The sequence below is a fragment of the Mycteria americana genome, chromosome 17 (assembly GCF_035582795.1).
Source record: "Mycteria americana isolate JAX WOST 10 ecotype Jacksonville Zoo and Gardens chromosome 17, USCA_MyAme_1.0, whole genome shotgun sequence".
NCBI classification, from domain to species: Eukaryota; Metazoa; Chordata; class Aves; order Ciconiiformes; family Ciconiidae; genus Mycteria; species Mycteria americana.
Genome location: NC_134381.1, coordinates 5,000,447 through 5,028,371, shown reverse-complemented (window position 1 = coordinate 5,028,371; position 27,925 = coordinate 5,000,447). Strand labels below are relative to the sequence as shown.

The 27,925-nt window shown below is 51.7% G+C and overlaps 1 protein-coding gene across 2 annotated transcripts in view; it reads left to right on the top strand.

Moving 5' to 3' along the window:
• The window catches only part of ASTN2 (astrotactin 2), a 366,252-nt gene that overhangs the window by 266,662 nt on the left and 71,665 nt on the right, over positions 1–27,925 (top strand). For both annotated transcript variants that reach the window (XM_075519966.1, XM_075519967.1), the window contains 2 exons: positions 5,978–6,111; positions 7,300–7,448. In XM_075519966.1, coding sequence (XP_075376081.1) covers positions 5,978–6,111; positions 7,300–7,448 — 283 coding nt within the window. The remainder of the gene's footprint in view (positions 1–5,977; positions 6,112–7,299; positions 7,449–27,925) is intronic.

Genomic DNA, 27,925 nt, shown 5'->3' with positions numbered 1-27,925 from the left:
CCTATTGCCCTGTATCTCAGGGCTGATTCTCTTGACGTTCTCTCCCCATCTGGGCCTGGCAGGAAGAGGGTGAGGTTTTGCAGGATTCAATGGGGACAGAGTGAGAGGCGTCCCCGAGGCCATGGGCTCGTGTGGCCCCCATATAGCACCAGACAGCAGAGCTACTGCAGGACAACGATCCTCCCTGCACATATGCAGCTTCCCCGAAGCAGCCCCTGAAGGCGTGGAGAGCGGGTGCCAGGGATTTCTTTTTCCACTGCCAAAGCTGAAAGGGAGCCAGGGCAAATGGGGACAGCGTTTGTATTGTTGAGGTGAGTTTTTTGTTTTGGTCTGGGGTGTGGGGTTTTTTATTTGTTTTTCCTTTGTTTTAATATCTGCTAATTGGCCCTTGTCCTCCTCCTCGTGCACTCGAGCATCCTGCTGCAGCTCTAGCCCACATCCGACTCGCGTTACCAGAGGAAGAATAGCCGCATTGTAACCGCCCCGATCGTGCTATAATGGGGAGCTTTGTAGCTGAGGTGTGAAAGCAGAGCTGGCTCCCCAGGACAGGACTCTCGCTGCAACGCGAAGGCTTTTATTTCCCCTGCTGCCAGGTTTTACAGTGTCCTCTGCTGCTCCCTCGGATCCCATAAATAACAGAAACCAGGATGCTGCCCACCCTGGGTCCCTTCCAGTACCCTGACCTTTCCGGCAAACCGCTGATGTGCCTTCCCAGGATGAAGTGCGGGTGATGCTGCTCCCTGGGGACAGGCAGCCGGAGGCAGGGAGGGTGTGAGCAGCACAAAATGAGATCACCTGCCAACAGCAGTAGGGAAACTTCATCCTCCTTTGCCGTGAACCTGGAGCAGACTTTCAGACGCAAACTGCGTGATCCTGGAAAGAGTCTCTGGCCTGGGAAATCCTTCGTTTTCCTCCTCCTTTTTTTCTCCCCCCGCCTCCTCCCAGAGATGTCTAGACTAAGGAGCAGCGTTTATCTCCTGTGAACAGCACTGAGCATTACTGTAAGGGCATGGAAAACTTTTCCTCCAGCCATCCTGTCATCATGGTAGCATCCCAGTCAGGCTGTGAAACCCCTGCTTGAGCCTGCATCCCATAGTCTTCTTTCCCTTGATGAACAGCCAGTATTGCTATCGCTATCTACGGACTGCTTGGAGCACGGCAGCGTCCGGGAGCTCTGGTCAGCGGCCCGGTTGTGTCAGGCACTGTTTGGGCTGGCATCGCCGGGTGACTGCATTTGCTGGGAAGCAGAAGGGGGCTGCACCTCGCCAGGCGTTCCTCTGCCTCCTCCGGTGGCACCTGCCGGCGCCTGGGGGAAGGTGGTGGTGGTGGTGTGCAGGCATCGTCTCCATCCTGCAAAGAGGACGGGACAGAATGTCTCCGTTGGCTGCTGTGTCCCTGGACATGAGGCTGAGCCTGTCCGCTGGCATGACCCAGCCCGCTTCCACTCTTCTTCCCTTGCTTCTACATTTAGAAGGAGAAGGTGAGGTTTGCTTCTTCTTCTATATTTAGAAGAAGAAGCAAACAAAGGCCAGGGAAACTAGTGCAAAACCCAAAATGTACCAAACTGCCAGCTTTTAGGTAATCTCTGGTATCTCCAGCATATCTATGTCCAGCCTGCATGCTCATTTATGGTTATTTTTTCATTTGCCTGTATTTCCTTTTTAATTTTTCCAGAAACTGAGGTGTGCATACCAGCCACAAAGAAACCTAGACTCAAAGAAACAATTGAGCCAGATTTTTATATCCCTGTCAGCCATGGAGAAGACCAGATGTTCGCAGATAAGCACCCAACACATGCCCTTTCCAGTACCCCATTTGGAAACACCAGCCCCTGTGGTGCGTGCTGAGTCCTGCAAATGCTGATCTGAAAGTTTCCATCATGTCCTATAATTTACCTCTCCGGGGATGTCAACAGAAAACCCACGGTCAGAAATAACTTAATGCTTCTCCCTCCATCAGCCAGGTCTAACAGAGGACAAAGGAAATGTTCTTCTATATTCTGTTGCAGAGCGTCTAAGCTATAAAATGGGGCCAAATGGCCTCCCCCTGAGCACAAATAACAACAGGAGAAAGATCCATATGCAATCGCGTGTAGGATAAATGTCCTTAGCTGATCATTCGTTTCCCTAATATTTTTTTTATGAATAGGCTTAACTTATGGTAAGATGGGACTTTATGGTCCTGTAAGTCTTGCTCATGTCAAAACAAATGAACTAGCCATCCTATGGGGGAACTATCAATCCAATATATGTGTGTGTATGGGTGTGGGGAGTCAGACCTATTATACCTTTAAGAGCAAATTAGATGCTGTTCCTATGATTCATAATGCTATATATCTAATGGCATGACTCGTCATCTAGAAAATAAACGTTTCGAGCCAGTTTCTCATCTCATAAATTTCCCCTCTGGCACTGAAGGACATAAACTAAATGGGCTGACTCACAGGGAAACAATACAATTTGGATACTTTTAAATGAAAGATAAAATTGCCTTAGGGCACAGAGGGGCGTTGAGATCCCGGGGAGTGGTTGGCAAGCACAGGACGGCACGTCGGGGGCCGCTCTGCCATCCCCAGCAGGCAGTGCTGCTCCTGGGACGCCCTTCACGCTTGCAGAGCCTCCTGGGTTTTCCCGGCTCGGTAGCTTGGCGCGACCACCATGGCGAAGCATCCGATGCAGAGATGGTCGTGTTGGAGATGGTCTTCTTGTTGTACGTGCTGTCTCCTGGCAGGGAGGAGAGCGTTTGCTGCACATTTGCGAGCATGGCAGCAGGGAAGGACAGGAGATGTGGAGGTGCCCACTCCAAGGCAGGAGGGGAAGGCAGTCCTCAGCCACCACAGGCCAGGAAGGTCCCTGTGCATTCCCACCTGCAGCTCTTCCAAAGGCTGCAGCTGCTCACGGGATGGGTCTCAGCACCTCCTCCGCATCCTTTGTCCATTGCTCTTGGTCTTCCTGTGCTATTGGGCTCCTGGTTTAGGCGGCAGTTGCCGTTCCCCTGGATTTGCGTGAGCAGTCCCATACCTCCGGGGCTACGCTGTCAGAAGGAGAAAGGGAAGGAGAGGTTTTCACGTGGTTGCCAGCTGTGGAGGAGCATGTGCCTGCAGCGTGCCTTTGGGGCTGGGCTGGTTAAAGCTATCGCCTTTGCAGGGGAAGGCGGCTTCGACTGCTGATCTCTGCCAGGGCCTAAGAGCAGCCTCTGCCACTGCAGCCAGAGCCTGGAGCAGGCTGGGGGAGGTGAGGGAAGGAAGGGTGGAAGGAAGGAAGGAAGGAAGGAAGGGACCACAGAGTCCTCAAAGCTCACGGAGACCCTCCGTTTGTCCTGAAGTTTCTGCGGAGCAACTGTGTGTCCCCGCATAGCAGGCTGGTGTCCCCACGGAGGGTGTAGAGCCTCCTAAAGCAATAGTGAACGTCTTCATGCAGGGAGCTTCATCCCTCCTTTCTGCACGATCTTACCCGTTTCCCCCCATCAGTTCTCTCTTGCCACTTCCCCACCCTTCGACAGGTGCTCCCCGGCACCGACGGGAAAATCCTGGACACCGCTGGCTCGAAATCCCACTGGAAAGCAAGGGAAGGTGAGTCCTGGCTGCCCAGCCGCCCCAGCCCATCCCTGACGTCAGCTGGCTGCTGGAAATCGGACGGAGGCGGCAGCCAGCACTGGGCTAGCCGTGCTCCGAGTAACCTGGTTAGTGCGCGTAGGTGCGCTCGCCTTAATGAGTGCAATTGAAGGACTCATCGATTAGCTAACCTCGTTTGCGTGAAGGTTGATGCAAGGCAGATGACGGCCGGGTACCTGCAGGATCTAATTAAAATGTGTGCGAGGCTGGGCAGGCAGAGCAGAGGGGATTGCTCATCCAGCCTTGCACTTACCATCGGAAAAAAGAATAGAAGGAAGGAATTGACTATTGGATTTGGCTAAAGGGCATGGATGGGGCGGGTGGGATTTCTTCCCTGGGTTGGGGATGTGCAGGGAGGAGCTGGGTTAGGGGCCAGGGAGGGAGCATGCAGAGCAGCAGGGGTTGGGGCTGGGGACGAGGTGAGAGCGGAGCGGTGCCATTGGTGTGATGGTGCAGCTCTTCCAGGGATCACCCTACCTCTGCCTTCGCCCACAGCGCATGTCTGTGCACACATGTACCCACAGCATACGTATTTATCCTGCTTCCTAGGGAGAGCACCCACGTCCCCATCCATCTACACGCGTTGCTTTCTGTTTCTATCCTGCACAGACCCGCCGCACTCTACAGAAATGTATCCGCACCCATTTATCCACGTCAGATAAACTCCTCTCTGTCTTCCCTGCTCTCCAATTACTCTGTGATGCCCTTTCCAGCCCAGCGCTTCAATTACATTCTAAAGAACAAAATAAAATAACGTCAGATTTTCTCGCTTTCACATGTTTTTTCCTCCCTTTTTTTTCTCTTTTTTTTTTTTTTTTCCCTTCTGGAACAGTCCCATTTTGTAAATGCCTGGAAGCAGAAAATATTTCAGACACGAGAGCCTCGAGGCGCCTTGTTAAAGGTGCTCGGGGTGTTTGGGGAGAGTGACAAAACCCCGGACAATGGGAGCCCTGACGTCAGGCTCTATTTATACCTCCTCTTTTCAGAAACCTCCCCGGGATGGCGCTTTTCCTAGAGTTTTCTGCTAAATGCCGCAGCCGCTGGAGCCATCCCTGTCCTCCTCAAAGGGCACGTTTTTATCTTTAAGGCGTAACCTGGCAGCGCGGGCGGTATCGCTGGGGACAGGCATCCGCAGGCGGCTTTGAATGGGCGGAATAGTGCTGCTGCGAGCTGGGCTGCGCGGAGGCTGGCAGCGAGGCTGCTGTACGTGGATGAGGACCTGTGAAGGCGTTTCAACCCCAAAATGTGCCTTTTAAAAGGTCAAAAGCATTACAAAGAGGTTTGTTTTAGTGGATGAAGTTTTGGTGTTATGATTATTCTAGCAGGGCGTTGTGGCTTCACAGGGCTGGGTTGAACGTTGGCCGTTTGTGTGTGCAGGGAGAGGTGCTGTCTTCCAAGCTAGAGGTTTAATTAGGCGTGACAGGCATAGGGTAGTGAGAGAAACCACCGTAAATTCATGCGGTCTGAACTACAGCAGGGTACGGAGCGAGGGATGCCCCATCCTGCGGCACGGGGACCGACACCAAGCTCCCCGAGCTGCGGGATGAGCACAAGAAAGACACTGCGGGGTTAGACCTGGAGGGCTTTGGGAATTCAGTCAAAGCGTTTCAGCCTCGGACCCCAGCAGATGAACAGCTCTTGTTCTGGGGATCCATTGGCATCCTTAGGAGTGGTCGCGAGGGCTCCTGGTCAGGCTGGGGACAGCCTGCGGAGGGGAGACTGCTCGGCGGGGGAATACCGTGCAAGTATTGGACAGGATTTTATTTTTTTCTTCCAGGTACTGCTATTTTGCTTGTGAGTATTCCTTATGCAAGTGAACAAAGCAGCAATTTGCTTGCAGGAAGGCAGCTCGTATGAATAACAAACCTATGAGAAGGATGGAAGCGGTCTGTGGTGTTGGGGATATAGGAATTACTTTATTCTTAGTGGGGACAGAAACAGCCACGGGATGGGCACATGGAAGAGTTTCATTGTGCACAGCAGCAGTGTAAAGGTACCCTACGCATGATGTCCGGTGTCACGAACGGGCTTGCGTTTGTGTTTCTTCAGGCAGCTCAGTCCTCCATCGCAGGAGATCCTCTCTGTAGGGTCGCGCAGACACTCCCCGGCCCCACGCCAAAAGCAGCACCCAGGGATGAGCCAGCATCACTCGATACGCGGGAGCTAAAGCACAGAGAGGCGAAGGGACTTGCCTGCGGCCATGCAGAGTGTCTGTGGCAGAGCTGGGGAGGACACCCCGGTGTTTCCCGATCCCGGGGCTCTGCACACATGCACCCCTGACACTCAGCACCGCGCAGCCGAGCCGCTGGCCGGATTTCACCGCGTCTTTAGCACACGTGTTCATGCTTTTTGTTCTCATGTCAGGCTTTCAAGGGAGCCCTGATGAGCTCATACTGGTGCTCGGGGAAAGGCGATGTTATCGAAGACTGGTGCAGGTGTGACCTCAACGCCTTCGATGAGAACGGACTCCCGAACTGCAGCCCTCTCCCTCCGCCTGTGTACGTATCGGTGCGAGCCCCTCCCGCGGGTCATGGCCCCCGGCACCAGCCCCTTTCCTGCAGGCTCAGCCCACGGGCACCTCCTTCCTCTCGCCTTCAAGCCCTGGGGCCGCAGTCCAGCGCTCCTCGCTGTGTGACTGATGCCTTTAGGATATCCTGGCTCCGGCTGTGGCCCTGGAAGGTTTCCTTATAGATTTTCATCACCTGATTAGCAGGGCTTGTAGAATGGGATTTCAAATGCTGAAAGAAATGGAATTACGGTGCAATTCATTGTGGCTTGTCAGAGTAAGAGCAAATCAGGAGCAAACTGATGGGGAATTAGCTGAGAAAGCAGGAAGACTGGCTCCAGCGAGCCACAAGGAGCAGAACACCTTCTTAGTGAGCCAATACCCTCGGAGGGGATTCACTTCCCATCCTGAGTTCAGCAAACACACTCATATGTTTGGAGCCGGACTTTCTGTAGCCTTGTACGTCATGTTGTCGTTTACCCTGGTGCAAAGAGAGCGGACGCCTTTGCACTAGCACAGCCGGGAGCACAAAGCTGCTCTGCCTTCACCCCTACCCACGTGCTCCCTGCTGCGGGCCGGAGCTCCTGCACAGCTGCCCTGCTTTGGCTTTTGCTCACACCCATCAGAGGCTTGCTCATTTGCAGCTGGGTAAATTCACAGCCACGCCTGCCCCTTCTCTCCCTCCCACCCTTCCTTGTGTTTGCTCGCTGGCAATGCAGGCTGGGCCCTCCCCTCCTGTAGACTCAACCCCACCGAGCTGCATGAAGGTTAAGCTGGGTCCTCCCCTTCTCTTTTGCTCCTGGGTAGCTGGCCCTTGGTTCCCTGTGGGGCTGCTGAAGTTCAGCATTTCTCCCAGGAGATGAAGGCTCCTTTAGATGGGTTATTTGGGGTTGCGTGATGTAGGCTTTTCCAGGAGCAGTGGGAGGTAAGGGCATGCATTGCCCTTGCATTGCAGTAGCCAATGCATTGCAGTAGGCTGGACCCAACTGACCTTCAACTGGAAGTTCTTCCATGCTCACCTACCTGCTCTCTCCTTCTGCCAGCTGTCCTTGTGAGTCTGTCTGCCCGTCCCTGTGTATGAGTGTGAGCCCTGCTTGGGATTGTGCTGCTCGGAGAGGTGGATTCCTCCCCAGAAAGGGAGCTGATGTCTTATTTGGTTTCTTTCCTGTCTCCTGCCCAGCCTGCGGCTCTCCCCCAACGTGGAGCCCTCCAGCACTGTGGTCTCTCTGGAGTGGCTGGACGTGCAGCCTGCCATTGGGACGAAGGTGTCTGACTATGTCCTGCAGCACAAGAAGGTAGATGAGTACACGGACACGGACCTCTACACAGGTGGGTGTGGCTGCGAGGGCAAGCTCCTCTTGGTGCAGAGGGTGCATGGTGATGCATCCTGTGCCCTGCCTGGCTGGGAGCCGCTGCTTTTGTGGAGAACAGTGCATAGAGCTGAGGTCAAAGCCGCTCCATTCTGGAGAGGTTTCTGAAGACTTCTGCAGACATGGGTATTTGAGGGGAAGGGGAAATACAAAAACGCAGCATGGCAGAAGGAAATTATTTGCCCTTTTTGGGTAGGAGAGCTGTGAGTTGGAGTCGCTGACTGAAGCAACTGTTTGATCAGTCTGAAATGCTACAGGATGGTGGGTGTGGGAGGAAGGTCCGCCCTCAACAACTCAAGGGCTTTACTGGTCTGTTGTAATGAGTACTGCGTTGCATGCCAGCCTTTGAAAGGACACTTTAAGTTGCCTTGCACACCTATCAAAGTAACTCGAAGCCTGCAATATTTACGGAGATCATTTAAGCAACACAAAGCTTCTCCAGGGGAACCTGAAACTTCCCTGGGTTGGAGTTTGGTTCCCAGCCCATGCTTGGCCTGAGCGCTCTGTGCCTTCCAAAGGCTTTGCCACCAATTCAAGCCGTGCTCCAGGAGCTGCTGGGCAAGGTGGAGGGGTCTGAAGGATGGGGTTTGATTTGGGTGACTCAATGATGTATTTCAGAAAATAGCGCTTGAGACCTTGAATGATGCTACTGCTGCATGGAAAGCCAGGCAAAACCTCAGGCTGCTTTTTGCTTGAGGATTTTGGATGTAGTTTGTTAAAGAAGCTCATGGGACGTGTCGGGGCAGCCAGTGTTGTTGACCGAAGCAGAGATTTACCTCTGTGTGAAGGCTCCTTCCCCCAGAAGCTGGCAGTACCTAACTTCAGCCCCCTCTAGGCAAGGGAACATAGGAAGAAGGTTTCCACCTGTCATTGGAGCAAAGCTCTGCAACAGCTACTGCTTTGGGTGATTAAAAACCTCATTTGTTTTAGGGTGGAGCCTGGTCAGCTTATGTCCGGGCTGCCTGCAAGGACAAGGAACCAGACTGAAGGGGGGGACAGGGCTGGCATTGGATAGGGGGACCTCGCTGCGCTCATGCAGCTTTGCAGGGGCTTCCCGGACATCCTGGCAAGACGTTTGTCTGTGTTTCCCTGTCGGGAAGGCAATCTCAGGAAGATCATTCAGAGCAACATTTAGAGTTGCACACCATCCTTAAGCAGTCCTTAGGTCTTGGTCGGAAGCTTTCTCAGCTTGTGGTGGTGGCTTTTTTCTTCTTCTCACTAATTTTGTAAGACCCTCTGAGCCAAGCCCTCTGCTGCCATGAGCTGCCACAGAGCAAACTGCTCCCGCTCCCAGCCACAGGGAAATTTTCACCCTCTCTGTTCATCTCGGGCCCATCTATTCTGCTTCTGCAGCCTCTCTTACCACCGTATCCAAAATTTTTGTGCTACAAGAGCTGGACTTTTCCTGCTGGAAAGAGCCAGAGCCCCACATCCTGGGGGGGCCCCGGCTGTTTGTGGAGACCCCTGCAAGAAGGAGCTCTAGTTCTTGGCTCATACACCAGTTCTGTCCCGCAGGAGCTTTCTCCTACACCTTGCCAGCATCCACTTCCAGAGCTGCCCGATGTGGCCATGGCCCTGGGTTATGTTTCTAGTTTCCCGGCATGGAAGAAGGCTTGTTCTTTATCTTGGAGGGGCACCCTCCAGTAACGGAGAAAGAAAACAAGCCACCAAAGGAGGGGCTTTGTTTTGGATGGGGATTCCAGATTGCTCACACATTGGTCAGGTGAGGCCAGACCAGGGAAACATGGGGTTTCTCCTTTGAAGTGGCTGGATCTTTGCCTGGCAGCCAGAGTAGGAAATACAGATTATTATTATTATTTTCTTTTTATGACTGCCATGTGTTTGACAGGCGATTGAATTCATTGTGGGGAACTGCCCTCCCCTCTCCCTGCTCTGGGGGACTGTTTGGGACAGAATGACCCCATTAACAATTAAAGAGAAAAGCCAATCCTAAATCTCTCCCTTTTTTCTATGTTGTTTATAACCAAACAACATTCCTGCCTTCATTTCTTTCTTACCCTACAGGCCCCTAATGCCAGATGACCTGATTCTTGCAAATACCTTGCTTAGGTTTGCAGAGACGCTGACTGCTACAGCTCTCAAAGGCTTCGTTTGGTACCATGCTTCGGCTGGCCAAAAATCCTACCATGGGTATCCCCTCGCCACCATCACCCACCCATCATGCTGCACCGCATCTCCATCACATCTGAGCAGCATCCACAGAAACAATAAGTCAACCCCAGAAAGGAGGAAGCTTAGGGAGGAGGGTGTGGGATATGAAATTTGGATGGGTTTTGGTGGATATTGGCGGATCTTCCTTCCCCATCGGTCTCCTGGCTGCTGGCAGGTAGGAGCAGGTTGCTCCCGTTGCTGGGAGGTGCACCACGGGTGTTTGCAAAGTGTGGCAGCGCTGGGCTGGGAGGATCCTGAAAGGTTTGAGGGCTATTGAGGCTGCTGCCATTCACCCCTTGGATCTCTTGAGTTTAACTGTGTGGGTTATTTGTGCTTGTATGGGGGGGTGGTTTGTTTTATTGCAGTTGTAGCCATTTCTTATTGGGATTCCTGGCATTGGCTGGGGCTGGGGCTGTGCCAACCTGCTCTTCAGCCCCATGGCAAGCTAGATAGTACCTGGCCGCTGCCTAACCTGCCTTCTGCCTTCCTCCTGCCCCCCCAAAGCCTCCAGTCTCTCACCTTTGCAAAACTCCTTGGCCTCCCCTTTGCTTTGCAACTGGAAGATGTAGCCTTTCCCTTGAGCGCGAAAACATTTGCTCCTCTTCTTCCTGGAGCAGAGTCAGGAGGGAGTTTTGAGGCTGATCTAATGTGCATCCCCCCTGCTCCCTGCCGGGCTCCGCATAGGGCGGCGATGCTGCGGGACGGGACGGAAGGAGCTGGGAGCTCGCATGGGTCGGCTGCCTCCGGCTCTACGTGCTTTTTAAAGAAGCTTATTACTGGTGCTTAGAAAAACACAGCCCTTGGACCGTCTGAGGCTAATAGGAGGTGAACTTGTGTGCGAAACAAACCACGCTTTCAATATCAGCGTGTGGGGAGCGAGTGGCTCTACGCTCAGGAGCCAGCGGAGAAGACGGAGAGCAATTACATCCCAAACTGTTTATTAAAACTTGTGGAAATTACTCATAACTCTGTGTGCGCGATGGCTTTGTAGTTGAGTGATGCTCTTTGTTTGAACATGGGGCTCTCGAAGAGGGCGCGAGCGTGTGTGTGTGCGCGGCCGAGCCCGCCAGCACATTATGTCATGGACGAAGCAGGCGCTGCACTTGAGAGAGGGAGAGGGAGAAATGTGTTTTACAGGGTGAGGTACAAACTGAAATGGCTGTGAACATCTGGAACTGATATTAGGCTTGGAAAATGTTTTCTGTCACTCCAACACTCCTCTGGAGGAAGGTTTCTGAAGTTAAGAAGCTCCGAAGGGGATGAGGGGGAGGGACGAGGGGATAACATGAGCGTGGTGTAAAGTGCTTTTTATGTCTCGGTTCTGGTTGCTGTAGCCAGGCCATGTCCCTGCCTGTGCTGGACGGGGGACCTGGGGTATTGCTGTTGCTCATTGTGGTGGCCCTGGCTTAGAAGGTCCCCTGAATGAGCTGAGCTCCACTGCCTGAGACGGTCCTGCATGGGGAGCACTGCATCCTCCAGCCCGTGATGGGTAGGACAGAAGGATCCTTGGCCCGGTTTTAGGGTTGGGAGCCGAGGAGCTGAGGTGGGAGGCTTCATGTGAAAGACAAAGGGTGAAATCCTTGGGTGGGGGCAGGCAGACCTGTGCCTGGTTTAACACCACCCAGACCATCTCTGGGGCCCACCTGGGAGGTCAGACCCACCTGGGGGCCAGTGCAGGTTGGGGCAGCCACTGTGAGCATGCGAAATGTAAGGCTGAAAAATAAAAACATGCTTTGAATGTGCTTGTAGCACGCACACAGCAGGACTGGGAACGGCTGGAGGAGGACGAGGGGCTGGGCTTTTGCTGCGTGATGGACTGGGGTCCATGGGCTTGGCGGGGGGCTGCATCACTCCTGGGGTGGTGGCCCTGTTGCTGCTGTGATGCTTTGTAGTTCTGGGAGCTCTTTTGTCCCTTTCTTAATGTTCCTCTCCCTGGTGCAGTTTTCTTCCCCTCCTGCCTCTGTCTGTTTGCTGCTGGCTTTCTGACCATGCACCTATCCAACAGGGCCTGGCCAAGGCTGGTGGGGCTCCCCACCAAGATCAACCCCAGGGGGCCACAGGATGGTGCCGAGCTCCTGCTGTGCCTCTGCGCCCCAGCTGTTTGTGAGAGACTTGGGGGATGGCCACCGTGCACCTGCACAGGGGATGGTGAGGGAGGCCTGTGGAGTTGGTGGTTTCAGTGTGCGAGCCACAAGAGGATCTCAAAGCACTTTGCTGTTCATAAGTCAGACCCTTCCTCCCGCAGATCGTGCAAGGGGCTCTCCCTTGCTGTCCAGATGGAGGAAAAAAAACAAGACACAGAGATAAAATGCCTTCCCCGAGGTCACGAGAGCTGGGCTGTGAACTAACCTCAGCACAAGACCCTCAGCGTTGAACGGTACCTGCCTCCGAGAGCAGAAAGGGGTGCAAGTCCTGGACCCCTCAAGCTTCCTACCTTGCTCTAGGCTCGCTGCTCTGTCAGGACCCACATGCTGACCACTGAATTATGCCGCACCTCCCAGTCGTTCCCCGCCACGCAAGCGGTCAGCTCTGTATCCGTGCAAAGCACGTGCAGTAGCTGTGCTCCTTGAGTGTAAAGCCATCTCCTCCTGCTTGTGCTCCAGTATCAAAGGGGGTAGAACTGGGAAGATGCAGCGAAACAAAGCAGCACTTGCTGTCACGATGGTTGAGGGTGACAGCGGGTGCGAAAGGGATGTTGCTACAATGTACTGCTTGCTCTGTGTTGCTGCTGGCAGATCACGAAAGGTGGATTACTAGGCTCTACCTTTTTCCCAGCACGTCGCCTTCTGTCCTGTTCTGCATAGGCTCTTACGCTGTGGTTTCCTCTGTCTTTTCTGTGTTACCACTTCTACAGCTGGGTTAATGTAGTTGGGGATATTGTGGGGTATTAGTTGGAAAAAGTATACAACAAAGTACACCACTCGCTTGCTTTTATGCAGCAGTGCTGCTGTCAGTCATGAGATGTCATGTCCCAGAAGGACAGGTGAGGTCTAAGCAGAGACTCCCAAGCTTTATTATTTCTCACGATATCCAGGGATCCTGGCTGCTCCTGCATCTCTTTGGCTGGGCAGTGATCATGTTCATAAGAAGAGGTAGCTTGTATTCCTGAAAGAAAGGAGGAGAACAGAAACACAGCCTGCTGAATGAGCTTGTTGGAAATCATGTAGACCTCGGAGCAGGAGAATGTAGATTCTGGCAGCTTGGTCGGAGTCCTCTAGTATACCAGAGCCCTCTATATACGGGCCTGTGGTGTGGAGAAGAGCTGGCAGGTAAGCTAGGGAGGGTGTCTGGAGAATAGGCTGGGCAGAACAATGTACGGAAGTTGAGGGTATGGTTATGCAAAACCCGTGCGCGTCACCATGCCAGCGTTACGGGCATCTCTGGAGCAATGCTGTTCTGCAGAGGAGTCTTTGAATACACATCATGTCTATAAAAGAAAGTGAAAGAGGTCAAACCAGCAGGCTTAGTGTTTTGTACACTTGCAAGTTGTGCTCTGAACTGAGGCCTGAGAGTATCTTATTTATAACTTAACTCCGGTCTGTAGAGCATCGTTCTGAAGTGGCTGGGTGGCTGGTATAGATACAGCTATAGCAACTGTCACTTCCAGTACACCCTCTTGTGTGCAAGCTGTGCTGCTACTGCCATGTGAAAACCAGTGATAGGCTGGAAGAAGAAGAGAAAAAAACTATCTGGCCAGAACAAATACCGTGCCTGTCAGTAAAGAGTCAGTGCAATCTCCATGCAACCAGGTTGCACTCCTGTTACATGCCTTAAAATCATCTTTAGAGTCCTGACTTCCAAACAGGCTGGGCACCAGAGAGAGTAGTAGGAGTTGACACTGCCCTTAGAAAGCTGTAGGAGCTTGAGGTCCAGCCAGGAGTTGGGTAAATACGTGAACATCCAGAGTTTTAATTCATGCCAATGAAGCATGGAGGATGTTAAAGCATGAGTGTTTAAATGAGTTGTTGTTAAAGATGCTCATGATCTTGAATGTGGGTGATGGTATTAACTCCCTCTGTAAAGCCCTGTGGAGGCAAAGCTCTCTCTGCAGAGCGAGCTATGGCACTTATATTAATATAGGTGCCATTTTTGTAGATGATTTTTGATTTGTAAGTTGGCCCAGGGGACGTAGGCTCTGCAGCTGGTGGATCACAAACTAAGACTTGGAAAAGAGACCACAGTCTCCATTCGTTTCAGGAGAGCAGTTCTTCTGCTCTCCCTGTCTACGATACCAGACTGCTGCTCTCAGCGCAGGGATGCTGGTGGTCAGGAAGGTTAGTGCTCAGCCTGGGAGCGATAGACAGCTCTTTCAGGGGGCATCGGTGTGTTTGACTCGTGTTCAAAAGAGATCCTTGAACATCACCAAAGTAGAGGAGGGCCTGATGGTGGTCAGGAGCTGGTGACCCACCATTGCCAGTCTTATGTTCACTGCTTGATTGTCTCTACCTGCTTGTCCCTTGGTGGTCTGCCTGGTGGATCTCAGCTGGTTTCTCAGTGGGCAGGTGTTTGGCTGATCACAACCACCCCTCGGTGAGGACTAGCTGGCTTATGTGCTGGGGATGGAAATGCAGTAGAGCTTCATCTGCAAACGCCTGGCCAGGGCAGGGCTGCTGTGTGGAAGCGGTCATTGCTGCTGCCTCTCCTGTAACTAGAGCACGGGTAAAGATGTTTTCAACACCCAGAGTACCCTCCTTGAGTGCTGAATCCACTTCACTTGTTAGCAAAAGGAAAGATGATTCAGAAAGAAGCCTTTGAAGAGAAGGTCAAGTTTTTGGAAGCTGCTTCCTGGGTTGTGTTGTGTAATAGCACCAAGCAAGTGCTTAATTTTGGCCATTACACTCGCTGTGTAGCACTGATTTCTCTCCCACTGGGACAGCTGTAGTTATTTCCACCTACCAGTGTCATTTTTGTATCCTGGAAAGCAGAAGGGAGGTGGAGGGTTCTCAGCTCTCAATTAGGATTGAGTCAGTTGCTGAAATATTTAATTAATTCACATTTCCATATGGTTGTTCCAGGTTTTTTATTTTTATCTGCCCAGACACCTTTTGGACAGAACTGGGCATTATCTTTGCTTTCTCACAAATCACTTCATAGGTGGAGAGCTGGGACTGTCTGCCTGTTCCCTCTGACTGCAGAGGACGGAGCAGCCTGGATGGTGCCACGAGTATGTCATGCACTTTAAGAGCACAGTGTTTGCCAAGGGCTTTGTGCTGTCTCTTCAGAGCTACCTCTCCCTCAAGGCAAAGGACAGCTGTAGATGCTCCCTTCTAGCTAAGAAGGCTCTGAACTTCTTAAATGGCAGTTAATGAGGCCAGTCATGGAGGGTTTTTTTACTGGTCTGTAATTTTATCCTCTAGGATTAAGTTTCTCCTGATCTGGAAAAGTCAAGGCCACAAATCCGTCTTGTCAGAAAGCATCAAAAGCGAAGGCTGCTAACACAGTTAGATGGATCATGGCATGTGAGTGCAGTTCAGTGGAACCTTTTCATAGGAGCCTTTATTGACTAGACAGGCTTTTCTAATCAATAAATTGTGGCTGGAATTTGGAGGAAAGCTCAGTCTGTGTTTGCAAAGCTGGCGCTTGGCAGTGCAGCCCTGAGCTACTTGGAAAATTTAGGCTGTGGGGCATCTGTGGATGCAATACAACCCTGCTCTGGGAGGAAACTTGGGCTTGCTTGCTGAGCAAAAAACATGGGTCTTCCCTTTGGATGGGCTCCGAATGACACCCAGACTGGGATTCCCTGCCAGGTTAGGAAATTTGTGGAGATTTTGCATGTTCCTCTCATTCTAGCCAAAGGCTGAGATGAGATCCTGAATGGGATGGGGAATCTGCTTTCCACTCCTCTGGCTGCTGTTGAGGTTTCCCATGCGTTCAGCTTTGTCAGGTGGCTGAAATACAATCCAAAAAAGTTAGACGATGTCCCTCCACATTTCTCTGGAAGGAAAGAAGGATAGGAAAGGGACCCAAGGAGGCACAAAGGCTGCCTTGGGACAGCCTATTTTGTCCTGTTCGAAACCTCTCAACCCCAGTGCAGGAGGTACTGTGGGGATGCTGCAGTCATCCTGCTCGTTGCCTGCTCTGCCCTGCCAGCATCAAGGCTGCTCTAACCCACACCGTTCCCCAGGTGCATCTGTGTTAGATGGCACATGGTGGTACCAGCCCTTCGTCCCTGCAGCTCCCAAGCTGGGCTGTGTATGCTATGTGTCCTGAGGACCATCGTCCCCTGTTCACCAAGACGATGGAGGCTCCTCTTGTTGGGCAGTGGCTCAAGGCGGGGCGTGTCATCTATTCCCATGTTGCTTTGGTGTAAGGGAAGTTAAGTAAAAACAGAGAGGGATTAAACCTTGAGTCAGGGGATTTGCCAATTAAAATAGCTGCTCCTCCTGCAGGTTTCATATGATACAAGAGCAGGGAGGGACCCTCCCCATCTCCCCCATGACCCCTTCCCAGTTTGTTCAGCTTGCTAGGGATTGAGATCTGGCTCTTAGGAGCGAGGGGGCAGCTGGATCTAGGTTACATTTCATGCTGTTTAGATAGGATAAAGCTTTCCTCCCTGTAATTGGGTGATTGGACTTGTGAGCTTTCTCAGATATTAATCTGGAGACCCTAGAGGGGGTCAGATTAGGTTATGGAGACATAATAGGAAATACTGCTGCGGCTAGTTTGGGTTATGGGGGATAGAGTGGATATTCTGCAGCGTTCCCCTGCTGGGTTCCCACTGATCAGGCCTGCATAGTGGGGTCAAGGAGCAGTCTTATCTCAGCATCGGGTTGACTTGGTCTTTGCCAGGAGCAACTGGCTCTGAACTCTTTCCGCCCCTGTAATCCTGCTCTTCCAGAGAACAGGACCGTGACCTCTCCTTTGCCAGAGAGAGGGGTGAGTGGTGCTGACCTGCCACTGGGGCTTGTTCACAGAGGAGAGAACATCTTTTTTCAAATGGGTGTCATGTCTCCAGGAACCTTGGTATAGAAAAAGCTTCATATTCTGAACTGGTGTTGTTTGGACCAAGTAAGATCTTCCTCCTTGCTGGCCCATTTCATGCCAATTGTGGGGAAGGGGTTGATACATCGCAGAGGGGATCACTTAAGGCAGTGAGCATTTAAGTGCATGCTTTCGTCTGTCCCATGTGAGAGATCTATTTGAGGAACCATGTCATGTTAGTCCAGTCGGAGCCAGTGAGATGAGCTTGTCCCTGTGGCCAAATGAGTGTTTCAGAGCTGTACTGATTAGGGATGCTGCACTGAAGCAGCATCCTGAGGGGTATTGGAGAAGTGAAACCCACCACGTTTATGCCGCAGAGCTGTTTGGTGCGTAGGTTAATACCTCCTCCCGTTCCTGTGTGCTGTGTCTGGGAGCAGCTCTGCAGCGTTGCCGGATACAAGTTCTGCCGATACAAGCCTGGCTCCAGACGTCGGTCTGCAGCGCTCCTTCCAGCCCTTGTTTCTTTTTATTAACAGTGAGATGACAGATAGGGGATAGTCATTAATTTAATAAAGGAAGTTTCTGATCACGACTACAGAAGCAAGGTCCTGAGGTTTTTTGTGGTGGTCTGATGACTCACCCTGATGAAATAGGGCGACACTGGGACAGGAAATACCTCACTGGAGCTCGGAGCATGGCAATGGCTCTTCCTACATAGCAGCCAGGCTCCTACAGTCATTCTGCCATCCTTGGCTGGACTGTCCCTGGGACTGGCCTCACCAATGTGAGTATTACCCCCACTGAGAAGACCTGAATTTCGACTCCAGAGAGCCCCATGGTCCTATGCAGCTAGGTCAATTTGCTGGCTTTAACGAGGCTCACTCTTAGTTTCCTTGCTGCTGGCCTTGAACGCCTGCCCGGGGTGACAGTGGGGTCAGGAGCATTGAGGTATGGCTGAGGGACCCCACTCTCCATCTCCCTCTTTGTGGCACACTCGTGTGCACACTCGTGAGGACACTGAGGGCAGGAGTGCAGGCGCTAGCAGCATTGCTGTGCTGCGAGAGGAGAGCTTGTACATGATCACGGATAATACTTGGCTTTCCTTTATCCTGTGCTGTCATCTGTGGAAATCGATAAATCTTTCCAACTTCATTGTGCGGCCTGGGAAACAGAGGCATTCAGCAGTAATGGCCAAAAATTGTGCATGGACTCTGAATCCAGAAGAGCCAGTTAAGAGCAAGGGGTCTAAATTCATGTATAGTTGATATTTACTGTGCTTGCTGCTCTCAAGCCTCAAAAGTTCACACTTGGCTGCAGATTATTTTCAGATCTCAATCTGCAGTTCCTCTAGAAAACCTTGGTGTTGTCTTGGTACGTAGAGAGTGTCAAACCCAGGCGAATGTGCCTGTCCTGCTAGGGACCAAGGCGAGCAGGAGTGATAGCTACCTCCAGGCATCAAAGAAACCATCAGGTCTGCCCCATCCTGGTGCACAGCTCTCAAGGATGGGGAGATGACCACCCAACTGGGTGCCCTGGGGTGTGCCAGACCCCGTGGGGACAACGTGCAGTGGCCGCAGGGACTATTCCCCCTCGGAGACCTGACTTCACCGGGGCTCCTCCTGCAGCTGATGTAGCTTCCTCTGCCAGACACACCCAGGGTGGTGTGATGGCATCCAGCAGCGCAGCCCCATCTCAGCACCCTGCTTTGAGGACAAAGGCATGAGACCATTGTCTCCTTATTTAAGCTAAGGAGCTTTCTTTGAAAGCTCCCCAGACCTTTTCCAGTCTTCAAGGATGAGCTCAGAGAAGCAGCAATAACTACTTAAAATTGGGCGCTGGGGCCCCTAGACCTAGAGAGAGGCTGCGTTTTCCCCTCCCAGGGGGGCTGGGAGGACTTTTGGCGTCTGCTCTGCCTGGCCCCAGCTCGCGGCCTCCCTGCTCCCTCCTGTCCCAAAAGCGAGCGGCTGTGGAGAGGCTTGCCGGGGCTTGTTGGGAACGGGGCTGGAGAAGGGAGCGTGTGAGCCGGAGGGATGGCCCGTGATGGGGGGGGACGGACGTGGGAAAGCCACCCAGTTTGTCCGGGCAAGGCTGGGATAGCGCGGGAGGTGGGTAGCTGGACAGGCGCTCCTCACTCGCCCCAGCTGTGCGCCGCGAGGGTCGGCCGCTCGGCATCTGCCTGCGTCCTCCAGCCGCAAACAGCTGGTGCGTTCGTCGGGAACACGCCGAGCTGCGCCGGGACCGACCCCACTTCGGCACGGCCGGGTGAGCCGGCTCAGGTCAGCCAGCTCCCTTCAGCTCTCGGCCGTGGGCTGATCCTGCACCCTGGGTGCTGCGGTGCCTGTGGGGAGGGTCCTCTCCCCCTGGGGTACCCTGCAAGCAGGGTGCTGGGGCGAACCTCTGCCCTCCTCTCTGCATGTATGGCAGTGGGCAGCCGGTGCAGTGGACACCGAAGCCGGGCGGCAGGGTTGGGGATGGGAAATGCCTTCCTCCCTGCCCCCCATGTTCATCAGCTGACGTCCTCGAGCACGTGATAGATTCCCTTTATCTGCTAATATTAGTCATAAAACAATCCAGATCTGTCCATAATCCTGTTAGAGCCTTTGACTCTTGCTCCTGTGACTCCCGGCAGCTCTAATTACGGATACTCATGCTGGTGATTAATGACTTGATTCATCTTCAGTGGCACCAGTTTTACATGTGAAGCCCACTTTCCCCCCACAATAATTTGTGCAAAGGGGAAATAATCCCTGTTAAAACTGCACAGAAATGTGGCGTTGGCGTTTTGCCTTCATCTGGCCCTTCTGCATCCTGTCCATCTTCTCACTCATCTCCCCCCAGCCTTTCATCTCTGAGAGAACAACCCTAATTGCCACGCGCTGTAATTTTGCTGCACTGTAACCCATAAATCACTCCGACGCATGGAGCATTTTCATGCTCCTTAACAAAAGGAGCAGGATTTTCTCCTCTGCTGCGTGTTTTACAAGTGACTAATTGCATCAAGGCACCTTTGAAGCAATGACTTCATCAATTGCTCATCCTGCAGATGCACTGCTGGTTATGTATGCCTGATCAGAATCCTACATTTATTAGGATTAATTTATTCTCCAATCATTTTTCTTCCGCCACAAGGACAGGGAAGTTGAGTGATGTTACTTGCTCAGCTACGTAAGCACGATTTCTTGCCTCATTACTAAGCCTGAGATATTTTTGTTACATGCTGAAACTTCTCCAAATGAAAATGAGTAATGTTACGTCTCGGACAGAAGTGCTCCCGGGACACAAGAGAAATCAAGTTATTTCAGGGTGCCTACAAATTGGCTTTAGAACTTCATCACTGTCCTTTCTAATTTTGCCCCCCCCCCCCCCCCCCCAATTTGTCATGGGGCACATGTCTGCGTGAGCGATAGCACATCTTGGGGCTTTGTACAAAAGGGGCCAGGAGTGGGTAAGAGTATGTGTTTCTCCCAACTAGAGACCATCCAAAACGGGGGCTTCACGCTCTAGGTTAGCAAATCCTTACGAGGCTGCTGGCAAACATGCTGGGTGTGTGGCTGAGCGGGAAGGGTGTGGAAGGGCTGGCTGTATAAAAAAAGGATGTAGTGAACACAGGCTGAGCATCTCCAAGGAGGAGGCACGGTAAGTGGTGAGGACAGAGAGCAGTAAACACGGGCGAATTGACACATTTTCTTAAAGGCTGTGGTCAAACTGTTTCGTAGGAGTAGTGGCTGATAACAACTGCCAGAAGCCCTTGACTCAGCTGCTAACCTCCCACCCCCAGAAAGACTCCTCTTTTGGGAAGGACAGAGCTTGTTTGCATCCAGGCAGGAATTTTGCCTCGGCTACTTCCCGTCTGGTGTTCATCTACCCTTAATTCACTGCTGGCCCCGGCAAGTGCGTGGGGAGGGATTTTGCAGCATATCTAATGGACCAAATGGGGTCATTTTGAACCAGAGCTGGGTTTAAGGCTGTGGTTTGGGGGAGCTGTGGCAATGCTGAAGAGCCTCACCTGGATGATGTGCAGTGCTGGGGTGCGGAGGTGCAGGAGAGATAGATGGAGAAGGAGCATCGCGGGTGGATGGTTTCCTTTTGTCGTACCACAAGGGAGTGCACTAAAGCCCCTGTAATATGGGCTGGGAAAGTGCTCATGCAGCACTGGGGAGCTCGGGTTTGGCAAGAGACCAGAGAAAAGTAGGTGACTGCTTTGGAGAGGTTGGAGAGAGGGCAGCTCTGGACCTAGGAGACGTACCGAAGCCCAGAGCCGTACAGAGGCGTGCTTGTTTTATTTTGCCAACAGCAAGCTGGCAAGACATTGGCTGTTTTGATGGCAAATCTGCTGTCCTGCTGGATGTCCAGCCTCCATTCATGTCGCGTGTAACGGGGCCAGCTATTAACAAGCGGCGGAGCGGAGACCTGATCCCCGGCTGGCGGGGAGCCCCGCAGTCCTTCTCTCCCTCCAGCCCCGCGGCAGAGGCTTGGGTTGGGGTGGACGAAGAGGGGGTGTTGCTGAAAAAGCATGTCAAGAAGCAGGGGGTGCTGGTAAATGTGGGTCTTTGCCTACAGAGGGGGCTCCTGCACTGCCCGAGGCTGTCCGGGCTGGGAAGGCAGGAGAAGGGATGCAGTGGCTGCCAGCTGACCTTTCTCAAACAGTTCATGGGTTTCCAGAGCAGCCGAGGTGTCAGCGGTGTAGAGCAGTCACAGCTTCCCAGTCGCTGGAGGAGGAAGGCAGGGGGCACTCGAAAGGGGAGGAAAAAGCTCCGTCCTGGAAGGGTGGAAACCTTGCAACCTATTAACCGTTTCTCAGCAGAGAGAGATGGAAAGCAAACAAGGGTCTGCTTTTCTCCTGTGCCGTGCTCGCCCACTCCCATCCTTTCTGCCCTTCTCTCTTCTGCCCCTGCTTGCCCTTCTCTCCTGGCTCTCACAAAGGCAGGACCTAGGTAGTGACATTGAGGATTTAGGTGAAAAATCAGCTCTGCCCCACCAAGCTGAGCAGACCCAAATAGAGCAGCATGCTGGAAAGCAAAGCATGCCTCTGCGCCCAGAGCCCCGGCGGTCCCCATGGTTGTGTCTCCGTGCAAAGCCCTCTTCTTTGATGAAGTCTCTGCAATCAGACTTAATTAGTAGGCAGGGACCCACCGAAAAACCTCTTCCAGCCCTTTTTTAACCAGCGTGTAGTGCGGTGCTCTGTGTTGTCAAATCTTTACTTGCTGAAAGCGCGTTTGTCTCGAGCAAGGAAAGGGGCTGAGTTGCTCCACGACAGCGTAAAACTAAGACACTCTCGCTCACGGATGACAAAGCTTGGGAGTAAATTAGCAGGCAGAGTCTGTGAAAGGAAATGTTTCCTTAAATGTTTCCATAAAAGCTAATTGGCCTGTAAGAGCAGTGTACCTGTGAGCGTGCTGCCTCCCGGGGTTTGGGACTGGGGGAATCTATTCCTGGCTCGGCTAATAATTTTCAGTGTGACTTTGAGCAGGTCATTTCAGTTCTTTGTGCCTTGGTTTCCCTCTCTCTGAAATGAGAAGAATACTCCCTTCCAGAGCACTGATAAGGTTTAAGTACTAAAATTTTATTACTCAGTTGAAGATCCTTGGCAGAGGGATATTATGCAGATAGAAGGTTAATGATGATGATAGGAAGAGAATAAAAAAAGAAATTGCTGTTTTATTTTTATTTTGTTCTTTAAATGATGTTTAATAGCCAGTTTTCAATTCAAGAATAAAACCCAGTCCTCTGTGACCACCAAATTATCTCGCAAATGCTGTTCTGCGTGCTCTTAAAGCTTGCAGAGAAAGCGAGGAGCATACCCCTGCTCTCTGCTCTTAGGAGCAATCAGCAAAACGTGTCCAGCAGCTGATCTCCAGCAAGTTTTTCTTTTCCCAATTAGGAAGCTCGTCTTGATTCATGAATAATTGAGAGCATTTCCCAAGAGTCCTCCACCCAGTGTCATGGGTCTGTTAGGGGCTGATGGTCCCCACTGGGGTGATAGCCCCATTGCATGAGGCATGGTGTGTTTGGGGCATCTCCTTGCCCATGGTCTGAGCAGATGGAGGGGGATGGAGAGACCTGCCCAAGGTCGGGTGGGAAGTCAGGCAGACCGGGCAACCAGGACTTTAGCTCTGCCGGAGGGAATTAAAGGCTGAACCGAGCCATTACCCCCTTAACTTAACCCCATGCCTTTCCAGAAGAATTTCTAGGCAAGCATGTCCCACCGCTGTGACGACCCAGAGAGCCAAGGTGCCCGTTCCAGGAAAAGAGCCTGTGAGTGTTTGCAGCGATGCTGTGGGCTGCGAGGGGTGCCCGCAGGGTGGGTGCCCACCCAGCCTCTCGCTGGCCCCGCAGCCCTGCCCATGGCGCCCTGCCTGGCTGCCCCGGCAGCACTGCTGGCCACCCCGGTTTGTCATCCTCACCACAGCTACTGTAGGCTGTAAATGTCAACCACAGTGAAACCAAGCGCAGTCTGCGGCTGGGTGTTTGCTTATTTATTTCTCTCTTCATTTGTTTTTTTCACAAACATTAGCTACGTCAAGAATGCCGTGTTCATCACCCCCAAACTATTATGAAAGTTAAGGTCAAATTCATGGAATAGTTTTGGCTGGGGAAAAGAACAATGTAGACAAGTTGGTCCCCGGTGGGTGAAGCGTGGGGGCTGGAGGATGCTGTCTCCTCTCTTTCCGACGGTTGTGGACAAGGGTTTCCTGTCTGGGTGGCAGCGTCCAGCCATGGGGTGGAGGCTGTGTTTGTGAGGATGCACTCTTGGTGCTTGCGCTTTTTCCTGTTGAATTCCACTTTGGAGAAATACTTAGTGAGACATGGTTTGTTAGGGGGGGTAATATCTCTTGTTAGGCCAAGTGATATACCTGGGGAAAGAAACAGGAGAAAAAGGACCAACTTTTGGACACACAGTCCTCCATAAGTCACCAGCTAATCCCAATCACCATCCCCCTACCCTCCTCATGGTCCGATGGCTCATTTGAGAGGTGCGAGACCTCTGCCTATTTTGCCCCAGATGACAACCTTTTGCCATGGCTTTCTTGGTCAGTGTTTCTCCACTCTGGCTTTGGCACTGAGCACAAGCCTTGCAGGTGGCTGGGTTGCAAAAGATGGTGCTGCTTTCTGCTGGCTGGCCAAAGCATCCCGCAGAGAGCAGCCAGAGTCTTGAGCCAGGTCTGAAGGGCTCATTGGCCCTTACTGGAAAATAATCTTCCATCGCTGGAAAATAATTTTCTATGGCCCTTATTGGAAAATAATCTTAAATGGATCTAAATGCTTCCCCGATGAGGCAGATCAAGCTCTTTGTTCACACTGGCAAGCAAACCAACACCAAAATCGCCACAGCCACACCAACTGCAAGACATTGGTGATTCGTGACCCCTTAGTCTAACTTGATGACCAAGTGTCAGCACAATGGGAAAAATCACTGTAGGAAGATGAAGGAAGAAAATAAACGGTCTGTCTTTATCCTCCTTTTCAGCCCTGTGATGCGGGGCTATCCGGGCATGTGTCTCCCAGTGGAGGCTCTCACTGGCAGAGTTCGGCTGCCTGTTCCCTCTCTGCCCATGCCAGGAGCTGAGGACCTGAGAACGGGAGGGCTTAGGGCCACTATTCAACCCTAAAGTGCTGGTCCATCACTTCTTGGCTTTGCTGTTGACCTCTTGAATATCTCTTGAGTTTCTTTCCAGCACTTTAAATTTTATTGTCTCTATAAGAGGCTTTTAAACAAGGATCCTTGCACTGTCTCCATCCCCTCATCATGTTCCCTCAAAGCTCTTCTCAAAACTTTCCCCAAAAGCTGCCATGTGTACAGACAGCCAGTTTTCTCCTCATCTCCATGCCACTCTCCCTCATTCCTCCATCTCCGTCTGGATTCTCCTGGCCATGTCTGGGAGGCATTCAGCTCTAGGTCCAGGGTGCAGTGTCTGCACTGGGGAAAGGAAGGGGCCGTGCTCCCATTAACCCTCCCACCTTGATAAATACGGTCATGGTGAATTTGTGGAAGACATGGCTTGATTTGGGTGGGTTTTTTTGCCATCTGTGTCTGTACAGAGCCGATGTGGGACTACGATGGTGCCAGTATTTCATAGAATCATAGAATATCTAAAGTTGGAAGGGACCCATAATGATCATTGAGTCCAACTCCCTGAAGCGGGAGTTGTCTGCTTGTATGTATGTATATAAAATCTCTCCCAACAAGACCCTAATCTCTCTTGGGACCTCGAGGTGCTACTGCAAGATGAAACGATCAAATAGCATTGCCCAGCAAAAGGTCACGTTACATCAGTAAAACTCATCTTTGTAAAGAAGAGGAGTTTGGTCTATCTCTCTGTTTAAGAGCGAGACTGCAAGTTGTTGCCAGATGAGCTGTTTGGGTATTTGGTTTGCGTAACGGATGATGGGGAAGCGCTGCGAAAGGCTGGAAGGGAGATCCCACAAGGTGTGGTTCTGCCTCCCGCACCCTTGCAGCCTCCCTGCCCGTGTTCTGGGTCCTGCCACTTGCTCAGTGCTTATTCATACCAGGAATAAACCCAGCCCTTTTTTGACCTTAAATGATGTTTTAGGATTTCTTTTATTTGTGGACCTTGGCTTGGCCTTCTGTCACTATTTGTCTCTCCAAAAAAAGGATTCTGCTCTTTCAATTTCTGCATCCAATTTGGAGGGGGGGATATTACCAATCGGGGTCAGTAAATAGCTCATCTGACTTCGTAATACTTAGCATTTAGATAGTGCTTTCCACCGTCAGAGCCCTTTGCAAACTCCCAGTAATCCTCCCAGCACCCCTCGAGTTAGGTAAGTATAACTAATCCCAAACAAATAGATTCAGTGTGGAACTAATGTAGAGAATGCATAAGAGTAATTTAAGGTTTAAAAGAAAACTAGTGGGTAATCTCGCAACAAAATTAGAAAAAAAGGGCAGAGAGAAAGAAAAAAGTCCGAGTTATTGAATGTGAAAGTTAAATCAGACTTGAAAACGTTGTTAATTTGCATTTCAGGTAGCTGGGATAGGCTAGTTGATATTACAACTACTTAGTGTAGGTCCTGCCATTTGGAGGTATGAAATACATCAGTGCTCCAATAATATGTAAAATAATTAAATTTAAAATGCCCTCAAGTTTAGCCATTTTGTGCATGTTAGACCTTATCAGGTTTTTCATATAATTTTTTTTTAAATCTTGCAAACAATATTGAATTCCATCTTTTCTGTGTGTTTATATCTAATAACTGTATTTACTTATTCATTTCCAAATTTCATCCCCCTCCTGGCTCTCATGCCTGATGACTGGGAACTCGAGGAGATTTACACACCCTCATTAGTAGCTTCGTCAAAGAGTCTTGTAATTTGTGTGTCTTGGTTCACTTTTTTTTCCAAGTCCAGTTGAACAGTTGCATTCAGTCACTAACAGAACTCATTAATCCATGTTCCATTTGAGATAAATTTCTGAGAGAAAGGGCTCAAAGTCAGAATTCCTTTGGAAACTGAGTACCTGATCTTTGTTCTAGACAATGACCTGCCTTCTTGTGCATCCTGCACCACATGCAGGAGACCACATCTGAGGGGCTTGTCCCTGAGTGAAGAGGAAAGCTGCAAGAGGCTTAGATCTCCACTTCTGATGCCTCAACAGGCCACCTCATGTCTGCTTTCCAGTGTCAGCCATGGGTGCTGGACCAGACCTAGGCCTCCAGCAGACCAAGTCTCCTGTGAAAACCCGTTTGTTTGTGCAAGTATTTGCCCATCCAGGAAATCTCCTTGCAGACCGAGTGACTCTGAGCTGGCAGTTTTCCTGTGCATATCCTCTGAATGGGTCTTCTCATGTATGGACTTTAAAAGGCGACCCCTGTTTAGAGGCACCTCTTCGGTTTTCTTGCACTCATGCATTGCAATTGCAACCGATCCCTGTGTTAAGATGTTGCATGGTTGATCATGGTTTTACAGAGTGATTTAGCTGCAGATGCTATTGCAAATCACAAGTAGCTATAGAACGTTGTAAGGACTTTTTGCAGCATTGTTATTGCTCCTGAGCGTTGCTCACTGATCCAGGTCCCTGCCACAGAACCAGCACTTGTAGCAGCAGTGCGTGCCGAAGCCCTGAGCGTCCCCGCTGCCCTGGCTTGGATCGGAGGGGGTTGGGGTGGCCAGGTGTGACGATGCTGATGTATGACCCTGGATGAGCGCTGGCAAGGCTGTGGGCAGCGCAGGGCAGGACCGAGGTGTGCAGGGGGGGGTCCTGGCGTGGGAGAGGGGTTGTGGGGGGGCTGGGAGTCCCAACTGGGGCATCTCGGGAGTGGAGACCAAAAGTAGGACAAGCTGTGGTCCAGGCCAGGCTAAGCTATGTTAGCAGAACTGCAAAGGATGCTCTCTGGGTGCTTTTCTCCCTTTCAGTTGCCTAAATCCAAAATCCACTGCCTCCTGCCCCAGGTGTTTCTAAGCAATTACATATTTGCCTCGGGCTTCTCTTCCCCTCCATCCTCAGCCCCGTGTTTTGAAAGGAGAGTAACAAAACATGCCTGAAGAGCACCAAGCATGACCATTTATCACAGAGATCAGGCTCAGGAGAGGCAGGAGGCAGCCCACCCCTCCCTTGTGCCCCCCACCCTCTGCCTGCCATACCCCTCTGCTGCGAACTTCTCAAGAAGAAAGAAAAATAAAGGTTTGGCAGGTCTAGTCACACAGTGTAAAATTGAATTAGCGGAGGTATGTGAGGAACATGGCTCGATTTCCATGGGGATGAGGAGATCTTTATCACTACCCCCCCAGGATTATCCCGTGCAGTACAAAGCCGCTTTTGGTGCTGGCGGGTGGGCATCCCCCCGTGAGCCTTGTTGGGGTAAAATCAAGGTGACGTCCGAGTTGGGCTGGCCTTGCTGGGCTGGGGGCTTAGGCAGGGTGGGGAAGTGAAAGGGGAGAACCGAGTTGAGAGGAAGCTGAGGTGAATGTCTGCAAAGGTGCAGGCTGGAGGTAGGGCGAGCGATAGGAGCTGGGAAACCCCCTGTTGTTTTCTGTCCCCTCTCCTTTGACAAGGTTCAGCACCTTTTGATGCCCTTTGACAAACCTGCGGGATTTGAGGAGGTCCTGAGCCGTGGCCAGGCCAGGAGGGACTGCAGCGGGGCAGGGGAAGGCAATTGGAGGAGATTTCATCCTAATCCCAAAAATAACAGCACTGCTTTCCCTATCCGCTGCTGATGAGCTCCACCTCCCCCGGCGTTCAGTGGCAGCTGAGAAAATGTCCAGGACACGACCTGTAGAGGTGTTAGCCCTGTTGCAAAGGGATTATCATCTGTCTGTCCCAGAAAGGTCCCTGCAGCCCATCCAAAAGCTCTCGTCCAGCCCAGTGCACCCCCCGTCAAACCTCA